Here is a 13,105-nt window from a genome sequence, read left to right on the forward strand (position 1 = left end):
CAAGTATACGATATTCTTTGGTATTCGAGTCTTTCTTTATTTTGTTTTACGAAATAATAATAAACTTAACAAAAAATATTTAACACTCGAAATTATTTTGTTATTGTTTATTATACCTTAACCATTTAACATTTAAAATATTTTTGAGATTATTACAATACAACTGTGGGTTTTATTTAAAGAATTCCCGCGAGAGCTGTCTCGTGTTCCACAGTTGCCTGGCTATGATATCTTAATCTAGCATTACTAACAGGAGCCCCTGAAAAGTAAATTTAGAAGGCGATATAGGACATGTAAAAATGAAGCGGTTAAATTTACTTACCAATGTAACTTAATAGAACTGGCAGAAAGATAAGGCCATGCGCCGCCCCAATAACTACAATTCCCAAATACATGCGGAAATAAAACACTTGAAATATTTGACTTTTCGCAAATGCTAGAACTAAAATGCCTGCAAATTTGGTTAACGTAATTCCGGAAAAGATGGAACTACCCATTTTCGAAAGGCTATCAGCTGCCCGATCGATTTGACTAACTGATTTCGAAATAGCGAAGCTGTGCACTAAGTGCGAACAAAATTCTACCGATATTCCGACAGCCATAACAAGATTAACTAACGAAACAGCATTCAATGAAATGTTCCAATAATACATAAGACCTCCTAAATTAACAACAATCATGGTTATCGTTATCACAACAACTAATGCGGAATGAACGTCGAAGCCCATCAAAACAAACGTAACAACAAAAATGGAAAGAACTGAAATACCCATGCTCTGTAGCGTGTCTGACCACATGGTTAAATATTGTTCGTAAAAAACGTAGAATACTGAATAAGGAAAAACTTCGACCGTGAGGGCCGATTGCATAGGAACTCCGTTGGACATTAATCTGCCCTGTAGCATTTGCGTGATATTTGCCGATATCTTTCTGGCCGATTCAAGAGCCAGAAAATAGTCAGCCGAGGATTTCAGTATGGTGTGGTAGGCCATAAAATACGAGGACTCAATCTGCAGTCTATCGTGGCTGTTGGAGTAACGCACAGCTCCACCATAAGCGGCATGACCGGCCTTAGCGCACTGGTCGTCCGGATTGTCCTTCAGGAAAAACGGCAAATACTTTTCAAAGGCCTTGTTGTCTGGCCGTTGGAGTGAGTTTTGCGTGATATTACATTTGGGACAGGAAGTATCTGAAATAGTTCAAAAATGATTGATCATTTTGTGAGTTTTTTTTTTTGTAGTAAGACTTACCTTGATGCGGACAAAAATCTCCAGTATCTTTCCTATATTTGCAACAAGAAGCCGACGCCCAGTCGAAGTAATCATCGATCCAACTGGATGCCGGGCGAGCGATATATGTTTGGTTTGAGTGTCTACTTGCTAAATATATTTGCGTAAGAAGGCTGTCGTCGTTGCAATATTGACCTGCGCAAACTAAATTCTGATCTGTACTATTCGTATACACTAAATCACCTTTGAGGACAAAGTACACTGGCGGACCAATGTTGAGATTCTCGTTCAACGACTGGAAATAATGCAAAACAAAGCTATCCTGCGGCATCGCTAGTTCTTGATCGAGTCCAATATCGATTTTAGGCGCAATGGCAATACTGAAGCAGAGCCATGCAAAAAAGATGACCATTACACTAACTCGAATCACTTTCTTCATCAAAAAGGGAACGTAGACACTACTGAAAAATTTATACAAGAGACCCTCGCTATTAGTTACACTGTCAGGTTTCTTTCCTTTAACAAAGCAGCAAATGTCCATTCGATTCTCTTCCTTGCGTTTGGTATCTAGTGTAAATAGACTTACAAAACAGGTTATTTGCAATAAAAAGTCAATGATAAGGGCTACGCCGGCGTACAAGGCAAAAGCCCTCACCGCGGGCATATCGGAAAGGCCACCGAGAAAGAAGCAAAAGCTTTCACTCAACGAAGTGAGTAGCATACTGGGTCCAACGCGACCCAGTATTCTACCTATTTGCTGCTCGAGCGTTTCATTAGGTTTGCGTTGATCGCGCTGGTGAGTCTGGACTAGGATAAAAATGTTATCCACTCCGACGGCTAATACTAAAAAGGGTATAACTTCTACAATGATCAGAGTAGCTGGCAATCCAACGTAACCGAAAATGCCAACGGACGAAACTACTGAGGCTAATACAATGATGACACCACCGATGCCCAGGGTGATTTTACTATCGATAAAGACCCTTTTGAATTCCTTAACGTGTCCCAGTGAAATCGCGATGTACAGAAACATAATCAAATAGGATACCAAAATAGTTAGGACATCTGACTGGGACTCCCTATTAAGCTCGTCTTCTATTGACCTTTCTGAAGTGAACGCAATATCCATGTACTCCGACTTGTTGTTTTTCGTATAGTTAGCCATAAACTCTATAAACTTCTTCTCCCACTTTAAGGCCGGTTGGATATCTGTCTTATTGTGATGATTCTTGACCAAGAACGTCAAAATCAGAGCATTGGCTAACTCGTACTTTGTGCTGCCCGTAAGTTGGTCTCCAGGTGGTAGAAAACCACCGAAAGCTATTGCTGGATCCACAGGACCGCCGTAGGGCGCTAAGCATAAGTACGGATTACTTATGCAGGCGTACAAGCCATCCAAGTAGGTTACCTAAAATAGCCAATCTGTGTTAATATTCTTATATCTAAATAAAAGCTTCGACTTACATTAAATCCATTTTCCTCGTCGTGATCATCCAATCTGGTTGGGTCATCGCCAAAATATCCCCAAATTGATTGAACAACGCATTGGGAAACTTCGATTTCGCTTCCGTCATCGGATAAGGGGGCAAAGCATATATCCTTTAACATTGTTCCATTCGCGTTTATATTCCTTATGCTCTCTTGGAGATTCAACACTTCAGATAGGAAATCCCTGTCGAACACAGGACCAAAGGTGTACGGGCCATTTGAAGTGTTGTGCACAATTTGCGGCAAGTTTACTGCTTTGATTATTATCTGAAAGAAAAATTTAATAATTAATTTAGCATTACATTTACATTTTTTTATAAAGCTTACCTGTTCAAGTCTATAGAAGGGTGAAAATTTGGTATCGAAAAACTCTCTTTCCAGTCTGGATTTCGAATTGGGCGAGGCCCAAAGTTTAACCGGATCCGTAGTAATTTCTATACAACTTATGCCATAACCCAGAACCGCAACGAGTGCTGTACCAGCAACTAAAGTCATCCCAGGATTGCTGGCAAAGAACGTTCCCCATTTCGTGAAAAAGCTTTCCAAGAAATATTCTGTTTGAGCGCCCAGCTTATCAAAATATGTATCGCTCTCTCCGTAGGCCATTTCATCGGAAACATCATTGCCGTCGATTTGAAAATTCTCATCTGAAAATGCATATATCGATTAGTTTTATAGTTGAAGGAGTAATAAAGGGTGTGCATGTAAAACGTCACTGAGAAAAAATAGGTTATTTTTTCAAAGTTAGTAAACATTTACAAAGCAATAAAGAATACTTTTTCGCCGTACAGAACAAAAATATTCTACTTTATTGAGATTTTGTAGGCATGCAATACATTAACTCACCCAATGACGAACCTTGTGTGAATAGAAACGATCCCATTAGGAATACCAGGACTCCAACAATAAACACAGCTGCCATAATGACGAAATAGGCGTCTAGTCCTCCAATTTTAAATGGTTCTGGGGGTGGTGGCTCTGGAGGTCCCTGAGGACAGGACAGGTCACAGTCTGTACACGAACAAGCGGGTAATTTGCTCTGCGAGGAAAATGTATTTAATAAATTGAAGGTATTGCTAACAAGTTAAAAACTTACGTTCACCGCTTGGTTGCAAGGAACGGTTGTCACGTTTAAGGGCTTAAACTCATCACTTTTTGAATTGGGCTCATGCTGTATATACGTTATTTGAAAAGGAACGTAAGGACTAGTGGCGTCTCCCATAAAGTTGAACCACTTTGTAGGATTACAGCGAGATGCTGGATAAGCTCCGCACATTAAATCAAATGCTAATTGACCGGTTTGGGGTACAGAAACCTATAATAAGGGATTCGTTAAATGATAGTCATATATTTACTTTGTTTAAATCGTACCTGAGAGCATGATTTATAAGTCTTGTTGACATACTCTGTCGAAACATGCAAATCCACGGAAGTTATGTACTCAACATCTAAAAGATTATTACAAAATTATTTTTAATCGGGTCTAAGTGACTCTAAGAGTCTAACACCTTTGGGGGACGTTCGATCAAATATTATATTTGTTGTGTTATTTACCTTTATTTTTATCCGTAGCCACCACACGCATGAATTCAGATTGATGTGGTGAACAAGTAAACTGGCAAATGTGTCGAACCAAGTTCTCAATACACGAAGGACACCGGTCCAGGATATGACCGGCTAGCTCAACATTTTTATTCAAAAGTTCCACCTAGCAATTGTATATGGCAATATTACAGATGTGGCTCGACTGCAAAACAACTTTTACTCATACCTGGGTCTTATCGCAGCAAAATTTATTGTTGCTGTTCTCCAGCAAATAACCACATCGATGCTTCATCAAATCCAAGCCATCTGAAGGCATTTCCTTTGCAGTTCCATTGTATGGACAATTTTGACTGTGCTGAAATGCGTTGGTGTTGCACACGCCATACCAAATACAGTCCTTGAATTCGAAAAGATTGAGTTTAAATTACTTGTATAAAGCTTATTTTAATATTACTAAAGTAAACTAAAAAGTACCACATTAAATTTATTTGGTGTTATGATTTTTGAACTATACCGTGTGGCTAAGCTTTTTCTGCTGTATTGTAAATATATTTTAAATGGTAAAAACGTCATAAAAGCCACCTTGGGCTTTCGTTTTAATTATTCTAATAGGCTTGCATCTGTTTTGACTTTTTCGCACTAACAGATATACAAGTTGCAGCAGCTCCATAAACATTAAAAGTAACATCTGGTTTTCACAAATCTTAGAAAATTATACTATTGATTTCTGCAATACTTTGAAACTGAATTTATTTTATTCTGATTTTATTTTAGATTCAAATAATCAAGTTGAATGTCAGTTACCTGTTTCGATGATTGAATTAACGTAAAGAGCACAGCGGCAAAGAGAATGTGTACTCCAAAAGGAGTACTCCTGGGTGGGGTTCTTGAAATCATCCTATCACAATGGCATATCTGTAAGCACAACATTTTGTACAGTCAGTGCAACCGTCAAAAAATATGTTTATACTTTCATAATTCAATTTATTAAACAAATTGAATGATTGAATTTGATTTAACATATTAAACCCCATTCAAGCAACTTCAAATTGTAGGTGTGCGTCTTGATAATGTAAATGTTTCTTATAGGTACAAGAAACCGATTGGAAACACATTAAGTAAACATTTATTCTGGAATACAATAATAAAGGAGATAGTGTAGCGCAGTCTGTCGAAACACTTTGGATCTTGGAATTGCGAGAAATAGCAAATCAATTCTTGAGTAGCTTGGCAGATGACCCCGCAAATATGCAGATAAGCAAATGTCCTAATAATAGAATTGCTGCCACAGAACCCTAATGAGAAACTGAGTTATTGCCACACTTCAGTTGAAGCGGTTCTAATGTAATCGAACACTGTGTTGATTATACGGGTGGGTGGGTTTTCGGATAATTGCTTGTACAATCATGTTCCGACAATTAACAAAATATTCCAAAATAAAAGATAATGTTTATTTACAATTTCATAGAATTTTATTGTCGAAACTTGATAAAACTTTTACAAATAAAAAATGTTAGTAAATATTTTTTTTTTAATTTTGTATGAGTGAGTTAGGCTTTTGAGTGAAAAGATGAACTTATAAATTTGACTAACATAAACTGAGAAATGTTTTGGCTTTGGTTTTCTTTAAGATTAACAAATTGACAAATGTATACATATGTATGGTTTTTAAAAATGAAATTTCATTTTCAAAATTCAACATCCAGCTGAAATATCTTCTTCAACGGTAAATAAGTTATGGTAATTTGAATACTATTGAAAGAAATACCCTTGATGTCTTATCACAACCAATTGAAACCAGGCAACCAAAAAACTGAATATTCAAGCAAGTTACGGCCTTTGACATTGATACGTTAAATTTCGCGCTAAAACTCATTGTCGGTAAATGGCTGTCGGTAACTGACTGTGAAAGTGATGATGCAACTGGTTGCCTGTTAATGGAGGGGGTATTTTCCATTATGTTTTTATATTATGTATGTATATACAGCTGACGGTGCAATCCCCAACTTCTTTGGAAGTTATAAACTGCCCCGTATCTTTTTTCTGTTTTCTCTGTTGTATGGAAATGTATTAACCGAATTGTTAAGTCGAGAATAAGAAAATCAGCAAATCGAAATTCTCGGGATTCAATGTTTTATTTATTTGTGCTGAAATATCGTATCGCGAAGCGGATGTCACTGCATTAAATAAACAGTCCTGTACATGAGATATGACAATGACCAGTAGCCCGATGCGAAGGGCACTCGATATAGTACACAATGCTATCACTTCCACAGAAATCGTTAATTGTAAACATAGTATTGCGCCGAACCAATAAAAATGTTTTCTTTGTTCTCCTTATTCGTGCAGAAGCATATGTATCAACGTGTGTGAGAGCATTTCTATGAAGTCACCTTAGATACGTTTTTTACTTAATTAAATTATCCCGTTTTATGCGCAAAGCCCGGACTAAGATTTCTCTTTTTTTCACAATAGTTTGATTTCCGACACTTTAACGAAGACACATTTGTTCGATTGTACTACTACGTCTATGAATGAATCACGAATATACCCTTGTCAACCATCCAAACTCGGAGCTACTAACCCCCGTTCCCAAAACAGGAGAGAGTGAAATCTAACTGAAATATACAATTAAATGTAAACACTCTCACTGACTACTTATCAGATTTATTGGTTAAACAATCGATTGTAGTCGATACACACTGATTGCGGTCGTCCATTGGAAATTTGGGAGTGGAACACGTAAAATTTCTTAAGGAACAGCAAGAAAAAATATTAAAGTTATAACCGGCGGTATTAAATAATATTTCTTTGCTTTAATTTTATAAAATCAAAATCAATTTTAATTAACTATATAAACTTTAAATGCAATCGTATCGAGAGAGAAGTATAAGGTCCCGTTACATTAGCACTCTAATACATTTTCCATAAGCTTTTGCTTTATACGGATTTTTTTATTATGTTTTCTATTTATAAAATTATCACACAAAGTTTTTGTAACTTTAAAAAGTGGCGAGCCCCGCTAATGCTTTTCCCACCGTTCCAATTTCGAAGCTTATTCTACAATGCCTACAATGTCACTTTATTCGATACTTTGTTTGTTTGTTTCCCATGGCGGGCCATAACTAACTATCGTGTATTTCTACTTGTCATCATTCAGCTCTGCGGCTTGCATTTCAAAAGTCATGGTAAAGTGTTTATTACTGATTCTGTGCTTTTGTAACAAACTTACCGTGTTGATTTCAGTTTCGCAACCAATATGATAGCGATGTTACGGTGTGGAGTCCGCAAGGACGCCTACATCAGGTGGAGTACGCAATGGAGGCCGTGAAACTCGGCACCGCAACTGTGGGTCTGAAAAATAGAGAAACCGCCGTGTTGGTTGCCTTGTGCAAGCCGACATCAGAGCTCTCGGCCTCCCAGCGCAAGATAATCCCAATTGATGATCACTTGGGTATATCTATTGCGGGAATTACAGCGGACGCCCGTGTGCTTAGCCGGTATTTGCGCTCGGAGTGTTTAAACTATAAGCACTCGTACGATTCCACTTATCCGGTTTCCCGGCTGATCACAAACCTAGGAAACAAGATGCAGACTACCACTCAGCGCTACGATCGTCGTCCGTATGGAGTGGGTCTTTTGGTAGCCGGCTATGATGAAAACGGTCCGCACATCTACCAAGTCACGCCATCGGCGATCTTTTATAATTGTAAAGCCAATTCGATTGGATCACGGTCGCAAAGTGCACGCACCTATTTGGAACGCAATCTTGGCTCATTCTTGGACTGTTCCAATGATGATATCATCTGTCACGGCATTCTTGCTATTCTCGGGTCCCTGCCCACCGATGAGCACCAGAGCAAAGAGAATTCAGCTCAGTTTGTAAGTTTATTGAGCATGGAATTGTGTAGACAGTATTAATTCAATCTCCTCATTTTCAGAACATTACGGTGGCCATCGTCGGTAAGAATCAGCCATTCAAAATTCTTTCGGAGAAGGAAAACGAGAAATATCTTAAGATGGCAAAGGAGAAGGGCACCCCAGCTGATCCTCCCAGAGGCGACGACGACGATGATGACCGCCCATCCACCTCAGACCAACCAGATCAGGGACCCCGCGAACCTCAGGTCCTTGTTGCCACCGAGCAGCGTCCTTAGGCTCTTATAGGAATGTGAAAGCATCTTAACCATTAAGAATGTAAGATTGGAGGATACAATAAAATTGTTCATGCATTTGCATACATCTTAAAACAGACAAGTTCGAAAACTTGATCAATATGGATTTAAAAAATAAATCTAGCAGAGAACGTTTTTTAAACTTTTACAAACCCATTTATACTGGTGATATATTTTAAAATGCTCTTAGTATATTTTTCTTAACCATGGTATATTATTGTAACTCAGACTCCGGTCACACTGTTGACATAAACGTTTTCTTAATGCCGGTATCAATATATTTTTTAAAATAAAAGGATTGTTTATTTAGTTTTGTGAATGACTAGTTATTGTAAACATCGATAGCTTTGTTGTTAAGAATCTAAAGTAATTATTTGACTCGAAATATTTATTTTGGATCACTATTATTTCAGTTAATTACATAACTAAAGTGTTGACAAAGGGATTATCTTTAGTGTTTATTTAAAGAAAGTTAATTTTTTTCTGACTTGGAGTTAATGTTTTTGTTGAAAGGAAGTCGACAAGTGCCCATACACATTAATTTCAGTAAAGCAGCTACCTAGTGTTAAATGATTACCATTAGAACATTTGTTTTGGACTATAAATCTTTGTAGTTGATCAACAGGTTGAGTGTAAATAGATCTTGTTCCTTTAAATTCTATTTTTTGGCAGGCCAATACTTAAACTTAGTTTTAAATCTATAAATAATTACAAGGGCAATATTTTTTCAGAAAAAATGACGTTGCCCGAGCTTGTGTCTAGCTTGTCAACGAATCCTTATTTTGGGGCTGGTTTCGGATTGTTTGGAGTTGGAGCAGCTGCTGCGATATTGCGAAAGGGTCTTCAGGGCGGAACAATCCTTTTCCGCCGGCACTGCATGATTACCCTGGAGGTTCCATGCAGGGATAAATCATATCAGTGGCTTTTGAAATGGATCACAATCAAGGGAGCCCGCAAAACCCAGCACTTAAGTGTGGAGACGAACTTTGTTCAGAGCGACAATGGAACGATAAAAACCAGCTATGACTTTATACCAAGCATTGGAAAGCACCTGTTCCACTACAAAGGCAATTGGATTCAGGTGGAACGTACCAGAGAGCAACAGACACTAGATCTGCACATGGGAGTTCCCTGGGAAACGGTGACGCTCACAGCATTTGGAAACAATAAATCTATTTATTTTGACATTTTGGAAGAGGCTAGACAACTGGCTTTGCAAGCCACCGAAGGAAAAACTGTGCTATATACAGCAATGGGCGCGGAATGGAGACCCTTTGGTCATCCTCGAAGGAGGCGACCCACTGGATCGGTGGTCCTCGATCGTGGAACCTCTGAGAAAATCATTGCCGACTGCAAAGACTTTATAAAAAGCTCTTTGTGGTATACTCAGCGTGGAATTCCCTATCGAAGAGGATATCTTCTCTACGGACCGCCCGGTTGTGGAAAGTCCAGCTTTATTACGGCCCTGGCAGGAGAATTGGAGTACAGCGTTTGTCTTTTAAATTTATCTGAAAGAGGCCTAACCGATGATCGACTAAATCACCTTTTAAATGTGGCGCCCGAGCAAAGTATCATCCTCCTGGAGGATATTGACGCAGCTTTTGTCTCGCGAGAAGCAACTCCTCAGCAAAAGTCCGCTTATGATGGCCTGAACAGAATAACGTTTAGTGGACTCTTAAACTGCCTGGATGGTGTGGGCTCGACAGAAGCCAGAATTGTTTTTATGACAACCAACTATATAGACCGTCTTGATCCCGCCTTAATTCGACCTGGTAGAATAGATTTAAAAGAGTACATTGGCTACTGCACGCAGTATCAATTAGAAGAAATGTTCAAGAACTTTTTTGCCAATGGTGACGTCACAAAAGCGGAGGAATTTGGAAAGCGAGTGAACTCGTTTGGCCGTTCTGCAAGCCCGGCTCAAATTCAAGGATTTTTCATGAAACATAAATTGTCCTCCCCTCAAACTGTTATTGATTGTTGTGAAGATATCTGGGAAAACGTTTTAAGTCCTAATAAAAAAAACAATTGAAATACCGTGGTATTTGTTGGGTTCTCAATTTAAAAACTATTTTGCGTTTAAGTAACTCACAGATTTTGTAAAATTTTATTTATTCTGTGCATGATTTTGTGTCTAACCGTTTTCTTCGAATGTCTTTTATGCTTATTTGCATGGATATTTCCCAACTAACTCACCTAAAAGAACGTATTTTTTTATATTATGATTTAATTACATTTTTATAGGTAATTTAAAAATATGAACTATGTTCTAAAATATATGTATATTTTATGTGACATTAAATTTGATTAGTCCTTTGATCTTCTGGGCCTTCCGACTTTTCCTTTCCTTTGTCCAAGCGTTCCATTCGAGTTGGCGGGGCCCTTAAGTAATTTGTGCCAATCTTGCTCACACACCAAGCTAGCTCCTAACATAGTATACCTAAAAATTACCATTAGATACGTAATTTACGAAATACTTCGTTTAATTACTTACCTATCACCAGGACGCAGACTTGATCCACACTTAGCACAACTAAAGCACCTTAGATGAAATACGCAATTAATTATTTGTTTTTGTTGATTTTGTAAATCGATATTATTTATTCCAGTAAGTGCTTTCGCAACTAGTTCACTCGGGGGTATAGTTTCCCCGCATCCAGAACAAACTCCAGAGCACCCGAACATGCTGAAAAGAACGAAAATGATTTACATTAAATTGTATTCAGCAAATTTAAATTATTTTCCCTGGTAAGGAGTTCAGTATTTTGTAATCTGAAAACTTAAATTAGCTAGATTTGTTGTCGACCATACCTGGAATAGTCCTTTTTGCAAAGAATTAGTCCTCGCCTCGTAAAACAGCTGGAACCCACCTCTGCTAACATTGCTCCACAACAGTGACATTTAAGGCAACCATTGTGCCAATATCTGTCTAAAGCGTATAAAAGATATCTATCACTTATTTTATCTGTAATGACACAAAAAAAGGAACATATTATTGTAATATTCAAAACAACACACCACATACACATATGAAAATGCAATACCAATTAGGGGAAATATATCTCACCTCCACAACCACCACACACTTTAATAAGAGAGTTAGAATGAATTAACTGTTGATTATTGAAATCGTTTGAAGATTCGTCCATGAACGATAGCTGAGACGATGAGATATTTGAGTTGGTCTCGACAAGGTCCTTTGTGTGGTTTGAGTTTCTATAATCAATTACTATGGGGGCGAAATTTTCCGGACTAGATGAGTCTTGGTGATGTGCCGCTAGTATATCTCTATATGAATGGAACGTTGCATTCATTGCAAAAAATGTTGATGACTTAAGTCGTAAAAGGCATAGGGGTCCTGTTTATGGTTTAAACCTGAAAAATACAAAAATAAGCAATTTAGAGGGAAGTCTCGTTGGGGAAATTGCATCAAACATAATGAAGGCCAGATAAGATCTTATGACCTCACCACTCGAAGTCTGTAAAAATTAAACTTTAACGACTAAAAAAATCTAAAATATCTCAACCACGAAGTCCAATCAGTACGAAATAAGCATAATTGAATTGAAAATAAAATAAAAAAATATTGAAACATTTAAAATATTAAGCGCCAAATAATCTTTAGGTCTTTTTGAATACAACTATTAATATAGCTAATTGCCAAAAGACAATTAAGTAACAGCAATTAAACAATATTTATGTATGTATGCACAGGTTTTAAGTCTTTTCAAATTGGCATTTATTTAATTCGGAAGGTTCACAGACATGGATAAAATATTTATTTAATCAATCGATTACCAAACGTGCATTCAGTGCAGTTTCTTTTTGATTCACGAAGCAAATAGCGATGCACGATCTGCATAAAATACAATTTCTGGAATTAATAACCAGCTCGATTATTTTTGAAACATTACATTGTCCACAGCTGTCCGCACATACAAATATAAACGTACATATGTACATACATAAGTAAAACACCCAAATGTACATACACACGTTCATAACGAACGCTTCAATAAGTACGTATAAGTGTGTATGAAACTGCGGTCTTATGCCGATAGATTAATCAATATTTAATTTGGGTAATTTGCTTCGCTCATTACAAAGTGCTTAACTGGATGCATTAAACTTTATATTTGTGTTAATATATGCCATTTTGCTGTCACTAGCACATTTGTACGAAATTTGTTGTACATATATATGCAGGTATTTATTTCACTTAAACACTGAGCCAAGCACCACGTTTGTAAACAACAATTATATTTTCGACTTACACACTCATCAATTAATTATTTAATAGCGAAAATTTCTTTGACAACACCATGAGGAACAGTAAAATCGTTTCGGTTTCAAACACCATTTCTTGTATACGACTCTTTACATACCAAACTAATTCATAGATATGAAAGCAAGCAATACGCGATTATACAGGGTGTACCGTGCACCCTTGCATTTTAATCGCCGATTTCACTTATTTGGCTATGTTTCGGTGAAAAATATCGCAATCAGTGTTGACGGCTTCGACACTTTTACGTCAGATTCGATAACCTTTAACATAAAGTGAATTTGCGCTAATTGATTGACGTTTTGGAAAAATTGATAGTTAAAGATAAAATATAGAATATAAATAAAATTTTGTTTGTAACTTACAATAAAATTTGTTTTTGA

At 37.3% G+C, this 13,105-nt stretch overlaps 4 protein-coding genes across 9 annotated transcripts; 2 read left to right on the top strand and 2 right to left on the bottom strand.

Annotated features, from left to right (window-relative positions):
* Window positions 1–92: 92 nt before the first annotated feature.
* LOC108089217 (NPC intracellular cholesterol transporter 1) lies at window positions 93–6,934 on the bottom strand. Of its 4 annotated transcripts, none has more exons than XM_017187371.2 (12): window positions 6,847–6,934; window positions 5,067–5,177; window positions 4,489–4,659; window positions 4,272–4,425; window positions 4,089–4,165; window positions 3,814–4,032; window positions 3,564–3,756; window positions 3,045–3,364; window positions 2,694–2,984; window positions 1,251–2,637; window positions 323–1,189; window positions 93–259 (listed from the first exon to the last, which is right to left on the bottom strand). In XM_017187371.2, exons 2-12 carry the CDS (start codon window positions 5,157–5,159, stop codon window positions 177–179), a joined length of 3,855 nt encoding a protein of 1,284 aa, XP_017042860.1. In that variant the 5' UTR covers window positions 5,160–5,177; window positions 6,847–6,934; the 3' UTR covers window positions 93–176. The 4 variants fall into 4 exon arrangements, with proteins under 4 accessions (XP_017042860.1, XP_017042858.1, XP_017042859.1 ...); XM_017187369.2 differs by having other exon boundaries at window positions 6,814–6,913; XM_017187370.2 differs by having other exon boundaries at window positions 6,656–6,897.
* Window positions 6,935–7,343: 409 nt separating this feature from the next.
* Window positions 7,344–8,516, top strand: LOC108089236 (proteasome subunit alpha type-1). Its single transcript, XM_017187397.2, has 3 exons — window positions 7,344–7,450; window positions 7,509–8,144; window positions 8,204–8,516. The coding sequence occupies exons 1-3, from the start codon at window positions 7,448–7,450 to the stop codon at window positions 8,417–8,419; spliced, it is 855 nt and encodes a 284-aa protein (XP_017042886.1). The 5' UTR covers window positions 7,344–7,447; the 3' UTR covers window positions 8,420–8,516.
* Window positions 8,517–8,630: 114 nt separating this feature from the next.
* LOC108089235 (mitochondrial chaperone BCS1) lies at window positions 8,631–10,478 on the top strand. 2 transcript variants are annotated; one of them, XM_017187395.1, is made up of 2 exons: window positions 8,631–8,803; window positions 9,169–10,478. In XM_017187395.1, the coding sequence occupies exon 2, from the start codon at window positions 9,174–9,176 to the stop codon at window positions 10,467–10,469; it is 1,296 nt and encodes a 431-aa protein (XP_017042884.1). In that variant the 5' UTR covers window positions 8,631–8,803; window positions 9,169–9,173; the 3' UTR covers window positions 10,470–10,478. The 2 variants fall into 2 exon arrangements, with proteins under 2 accessions (XP_017042884.1, XP_017042885.1); XM_017187396.1 differs by having other exon boundaries at window positions 8,631–8,706.
* Window positions 10,479–10,634: 156 nt separating this feature from the next.
* On the bottom strand, window positions 10,635–12,857 carry LOC108089237 (LIM domain transcription factor LMO4.2). Of its 2 annotated transcripts, none has more exons than XM_017187398.2 (5): window positions 12,712–12,857; window positions 11,505–11,812; window positions 11,249–11,402; window positions 10,932–11,123; window positions 10,635–10,877 (listed from the first exon to the last, which is right to left on the bottom strand). In XM_017187398.2, the coding sequence occupies exons 2-5, from the start codon at window positions 11,749–11,751 to the stop codon at window positions 10,745–10,747; spliced, it is 726 nt and encodes a 241-aa protein (XP_017042887.1). In that variant the 5' UTR covers window positions 11,752–11,812; window positions 12,712–12,857; the 3' UTR covers window positions 10,635–10,744. The 2 variants fall into 2 exon arrangements, with proteins under 2 accessions (XP_017042887.1, XP_017042888.1); XM_017187399.2 differs by having other exon boundaries at window positions 12,823–12,841.
* Window positions 12,858–13,105: the final 248 nt, after the last annotated feature.

This window comes from Drosophila ficusphila, unplaced genomic scaffold (genome assembly GCF_018152265.1).
Source record: "Drosophila ficusphila isolate 14025-0441.05 unplaced genomic scaffold, ASM1815226v1 contig_723, whole genome shotgun sequence".
In the NCBI taxonomy this organism is placed as follows: domain Eukaryota; kingdom Metazoa; phylum Arthropoda; class Insecta; order Diptera; family Drosophilidae; genus Drosophila; species Drosophila ficusphila.

What these genes read in the sequence shown, in the direction of transcription:
- LOC108089217 (XM_017187371.2), bottom strand. Translation starts at nt 5,159, where the DNA reads ATGATTTCAAGAACCCCACCCAGGAGTACTCCTTTTGGAGTACACATT. An exon ending in TTTGCTGCGATAAGACCCAG is followed by an intron (nt 4,426 to 4,488) that starts GTATGAGTAAAA and finishes TACAATTGCTAG; the next exon opens with GTGGAACTTTTGAATAAAAA. An exon ending in CTTGCAACCAAGCGGTGAAC is followed by an intron (nt 3,757 to 3,813) that starts GTAAGTTTTTAA and finishes TTTTCCTCGCAG; the next exon opens with AGCAAATTACCCGCTTGTTC.
- LOC108089235 (XM_017187395.1), top strand. Translation starts at nt 9,174, where the DNA reads ATGACGTTGCCCGAGCTTGTGTCTAGCTTGTCAACGAATCCTTATTTT.
- LOC108089236 (XM_017187397.2), top strand. An exon ending in AAGAGAATTCAGCTCAGTTT is followed by an intron (nt 8,145 to 8,203) that starts GTAAGTTTATTG and finishes CCTCATTTTCAG; the next exon opens with AACATTACGGTGGCCATCGT.
- LOC108089237 (XM_017187398.2), bottom strand. Translation starts at nt 11,751, where the DNA reads ATGAATGCAACGTTCCATTCATATAGAGATATACTAGCGGCACATCAC. An exon ending in AGTGTGTGGTGGTTGTGGAG is followed by an intron (nt 11,403 to 11,504) that starts GTGAGATATATT and finishes GTGTCATTACAG; the next exon opens with ATAAAATAAGTGATAGATAT. An exon ending in TGCAAAAAGGACTATTCCAG is followed by an intron (nt 11,124 to 11,248) that starts GTATGGTCGACA and finishes CGTTCTTTTCAG; the next exon opens with CATGTTCGGGTGCTCTGGAG.